The sequence below is a fragment of the Dipodomys ordii genome, unplaced genomic scaffold, assembly GCF_000151885.1.
Source record: "Dipodomys ordii isolate 6190 unplaced genomic scaffold, Dord_2.0 Scaffold86, whole genome shotgun sequence".
Taxonomy (NCBI): domain Eukaryota; kingdom Metazoa; phylum Chordata; class Mammalia; order Rodentia; family Heteromyidae; genus Dipodomys; species Dipodomys ordii.
Window position 1 is genome coordinate 1,000,778 of NW_012267302.1, and position 4,957 is coordinate 1,005,734.

The 4,957-nt window shown below is 48.6% G+C and overlaps 1 protein-coding gene across 1 annotated transcript in view; it reads right to left on the reverse strand.

Annotated features, from left to right (window-relative positions):
* Psap (prosaposin) overlaps window positions 1–3,864 on the reverse strand; it is a 32,210-nt gene extending 28,346 nt beyond the window's left edge. Inside the window, exon 1 of the mRNA XM_013025586.1 lies at window positions 3,761–3,864. Within this exon, the coding sequence (XP_012881040.1) occupies window positions 3,761–3,800 (40 nt within the window). The 5' untranslated portion in view covers window positions 3,801–3,864. The remainder of the gene's footprint in view (window positions 1–3,760) is intronic.
* Window positions 3,865–4,957: the final 1,093 nt, after the last annotated feature.

Genomic DNA, 4,957 nt, shown 5'->3' on the forward strand with positions numbered 1-4,957 from the left:
AAAAAAAAAAAAAAAAAGTGCCATGGAAATAACAAAGTCAAGGACAGAGGAGGGTCACAAGGCTGGTAGCACAAGGACACTGGCAACTTAACACCATATTTATTAGTTCACAACAACAAACAAGTTATTTTACTAAGCCCTCTCATGCACTAATTTATTAAAGCCTTGCAGCAATCCAGCTTGGCAGTAACAATTAATGTCACTTTACACATGAGGAAATCAAGAGGTTAAGTAAATTGCTCAAGGTCATAAAGTGTCAGCAATTGGATGTCAGACATTTACATCTCAGTCAACAATCAATTATAGCCTGTGTCTCATGCCTATAATCCTAGCTACTCAGGAGGCTGAGATTTGATCACTGAGGTTCAAAGGCAGAGTAGGCAGGAAAAGCTTCCAAGACTTCATCTCCAATTAACTAGCAAAAAGCCAGAAGCAGAAGTATGGGCGTAAGTGGTAGAGTGCTAGCCTTGATCAAAAAAGTTAAGCAAGGGCTGGGAATGTGGCTTGGCTGTAGAATGCTTGCCTAGCATGTATGAAGTTCTGGGTTCAATTCCTCAGTACCACATAAACAGAAAAAGCCAGAAGTGGAGACATGGCTCAAGTGGTAGAGTACTAGCCTCGAGCAAAAGAAGCTCAAGTACAGTGCCCAGGCCCTGAGTTCAAGCCTCAGGACTGGCATGAAAAAAAAAAAAAAAGCAGAAATATGAGGCCTGAATTCAGGTCCCAAGACTGGTGTGGGCATTTGCACATATGCATGAACATACATGCACATGAGCACATACAAAAAGTCAGGTGCTAGTGGCTCACATCTGCACTCCTACTCAGCAGACTGAGATCCAAGAATAGAGGTTCAAAGCCAGCCCAGACAGGAAAGTCCATGAGACTCTAACCTCCAATTAGCCACCAAAATGCAAGGGGAGATATAGCTCAAGCCATACAATGCCAGCCTTGAGCAAAAAGCCAAGGGACAAGCCGGGCGCCGGTGGCTCACGCCTGTAATCCTAGCTACTCAGGAGGCTGAGATCTGAGGATCGCGGTTCAAAGCCAGCCCGGGCAGGAGACCGTGAGACTCCTATCTCCAATAAACCACCAGAAAACCGGAAGTGGCATTGAAGCTCAAGTGGTAGAGCACTTGCCTTGAGCTGAAGAGCTGAGGGACAGCGCCCAGGCCCAGAGTTCAAGCCCCACGACCGACAAAAAAAAAAAAAAAAAAAAGCCAAGGGACAGTACCCAGGTCATGAGTTCAATCCCCAGCCACTGGAAAGAGAAGGAGGGAAGAAAAGTAAGATATGGAGCCTCTCCAGTATTAGGATGGCACCCTGCACTGCAACAGTCTACCAGGGAGTGGACAATGGCCATAGTCATACCACTCATTCACTAACTCAACCTAGCTATTTCCAGAAATTTTAGAAACAACTTCTCCAGACAGCCACAATGAGGAAGACTTGTCATGACAAGCTATCATTCATATAATGACCTTGGCATAATCTAAGGACCTGGCAGCACAATTAAACCAAGGTCATAAATGTTAACACCCCACTTATCAAAGTGCTCAGGAAAGAGGGGCACTTGACTAGCCAGAATCTGATTAAACATATAGATACATATACTAGAAATGGGTTTCACATTTCCAAAGAAACAATTAAGGACTTGGGGGTGTGGCTCAGTAGACCCTATGTTCTGCTTCAACCCCCTCCACAAAGCTGGGCACCCACCCATGGCTCATGCCTGTAACCCTAGCTATTCAAGGGGCTAAGATCTGAGGAACAAGTAGCCCAGGCAGAAAAGAAGTGAAGCTGTGGCTCAAGAGGTAGAGTGCTGGCCTTGAGCCAAAGAACAGGGACAGCAACCAGACCCTGAATTCAAGGTCCATAACCTTGAACACAAAAAGGAACAAGAAAAAAAAATCCTGCACAAGAAGAGAGAATGCAGAAGAAAGTCACTTCAAGCCAGACTGGGCTACACAGTGAAACCCTGTCTCAAAAAGCAAAACAGAAGGCCTGTGACTCATGCTTAGCTGTTCAGGAGGCTGAGATCTGAGAACTGAGATTTAAACCAAGCCCAGGTAGGAAAGTCCCTGAGATTTTTATCTCCAGTTAACCACCAAAAAGCCAGAAGTGGAGCTATGGCTCAAGTGACAGAGCATTAGCCTTGAGAAAAAAAAAAAAAGCTCAGGGCAAGTCCTGGGAACAGCACATTAAAAACAACAAAACAAAATGACACAGGTAACAAGAAATGAGCACAGAAGTTAGGCGAAGATAAGGTTTGTTTCCTTTGGATAAAACCTGAAAACAGGAGAGGCTAGGATGCTTGATAAGAAATGTACTCATTATCTTGCCCAGGCAATTGTACGGTATTGTACAGTATTGCCCCTCTGTACAGTATTTTCACAATAAAAAAAATAAAAATTTAAAAAAACCTGAAAACACCTGGATCTTCACCACAGAGGTTAAAATCCAGCAACTGCATCAAACCGTAGATTTTTTTTTTTTTTGGCCAGTCTTGAAGCTTGAACTCAGGGCCTGAGCACTGTCCCTGAGCTCTTTTGCTCAAGACTAGCGTTCTGGGCTGGGAAGGTGGCTCAGTGGTAGAGCGCTTGCCTTGCATGCTCAAGGCCCTGCGTTCGATTCCTCAGCACCACATAAGCAAAAAGAAAAAAGCCGGAAGTGGTGCTGTGGCTCAAGTGGTAGAGCACTAGCCTTGAGCTGAAGAGCTGAGGGACAGCGCCCAGGCCGAGTTCAGGCCCCATGACCGGACCCAAAAAAAAAAAAAAAAGACTAGCGTTCTACCACTTGAGCCACGGTGCCACTTCTGCCTTTGTATGGGGTACTGAGGAATCCAACCCAGGGCTTCATGCATGCTAGGCAAGCACTATACCACTAAGCCACCTTCCCAGCCCCCAAACGTATAATTTTTATACTTAGCCTCACTCCTTTTCTCTTAACCATGACATTTTAAATAGATGCAAGGGGAAAAGAAAGGTCACAGACACTGGGGCTGGGGGGAAGAGGGAAGGAGGCCTAGTCTAATATCAAGAAGACCACACAGGTGGTCCCAGGGGTCTCTTCATAACCTCCGATGAGTTTGACAATCCTCGGGACTATTTTAAAACAAGTGCGACACTGTGTGCACAACCCTCACAAATCTGTATCCCCCGCCTCCCAAAACAATAAGTAATGGCTGTCCAGTAGCCATGCAAGGCTCTGAACCCAGGTGAGGTCAAGATTTCATTGCAATACAATGGGGACCACAATTCCCGATCCGGGGTATATACGAAAAGAGAAACACCAAAATGGACGACACACCAGTACAAACTGGGAGAGCCAAGGCCATAGTTCTGTCCCGTTCCCTTAGGACAAGGTTCCGGGCCACCGGGATCACGTGCGCCCCGCACAGTCACAACACGACTGCGGGAGGGGTCACCCGCAGGGCCCACCCCCACAGCGGGAAGGGCAGCCTCAGCAAGGCCTCAGAAGGCTCGGCCACTCCAGTAGCGCAGGGACCTGCAGTGAGCCGTCTGAGCCGCCACCTCCTCGGTCCCATCCGCCTCGGCCCCGCAGCCCTCGCCCGGCTCCCCACTGCCTCTCCGGCCGCAGGTACAGGCCCAGGCCGGCGCCTGCGCAGTGCGCGCCTCGCACCGAGTCCGCCGACCAGCCGACCGGAGAAGCGAGGCGAGGCCCGCGAGACCCAGCACGGCCCAGGCAGGGACAGGTGGACGCTGCGGGGCACCCCTTCCCCAGAGCTAGGGTCCCAGTCTCACCAGTGCCCAGGAGGCCAGCCAGGAGAACGAGAGCATACATGGCGCCGCTAGACTCGGCTGTCTGCAATGCAGAGTGTCAGCTGACCCCGGCACATATAAACCTACCCCCCACCCCGACGCTAGCGTCAGTGCGCACGCGCCTGCCACGCCCTAACCGGGCGCGGCCTGACTCAGCGCGGCTCAGAGCGCCTGCGGGAGCCAAAGGGAGGGATCCACCCGAGGGAGTAGTGGGGGAGGAGTCTAAGGGTGGGGCCTCTACAGAGTGGAGGGGCACTAGGGAAGAAAAGGTGGTTAACTTGTAAAAGAAAAATCATATAAAATGGCCAAATCAAGGATGTATGAAACATTTTCATTTATTTGTTTACTATATTTATTTAATTTATGCAGTGGTGGGCATCTTGGCCAGGGCCTCTCAAATAATAGGCAAATACTTTGCCACTCTGCTATATCCCTAGTCCCATTCTACCTTTTAAGGCTCACATTTTCTTTATTGTTGTTGTTGTTGTTTTGTTTTGCCAGTCCTAGGGCTTGCACTCGGCCTGGGCACTGTCCCTGAGTTTCTTTTTGCTCAAGCCTAGTGCTCTACCATTTGAGCCACAGCGCCACTTCCAGCTTTTTCTGTTTAAGTGGTACTGAGGAATCGAACCCAGGGCTCCATCCATGAAAGGCCAAGCACTAAGCCACATTCTCAGCCCAGTTTTTTGTTTTGTTTTGTTTTTTGTTTTGTTTTTGTCAATTATGGGGCTTGAACTCTGAGCCTGGATGCTGTCCCTGAGCTCTTCAGCTCAAGGCGAGCTTGAGCCACAGCGACACTTCCAGAATGGTGGTTTATTGGAGATAAGTCTCACGGACTTTCCTGCTCGGGCTGGCTTTGAACCGAGATACTCAGATCTCAGCCTCCTGAGTAGCTAGGATAACAGGCGGGAGCCACCGGCCTGCCCAGTTTTTGTTTTTTTGAGACAGGATCTTGTTATGATTTTGTTGGCCAACATCTTATTTTGCCCTGGAACTGGCCTAGAACTCACCACCCCAGAAATGGCCTAGAATTCACAGCCTACTAATGGAATTTTTTTGAGGCCCAGACATTGAACCCAGGACCCCACCATTCATTGTGCTCTGCCACTGAGCTATATCTCCTAGTATATTTATGTACAGAAAAACCAATAGTATACATTTAACCTGGTTTTAGTGGGGAAT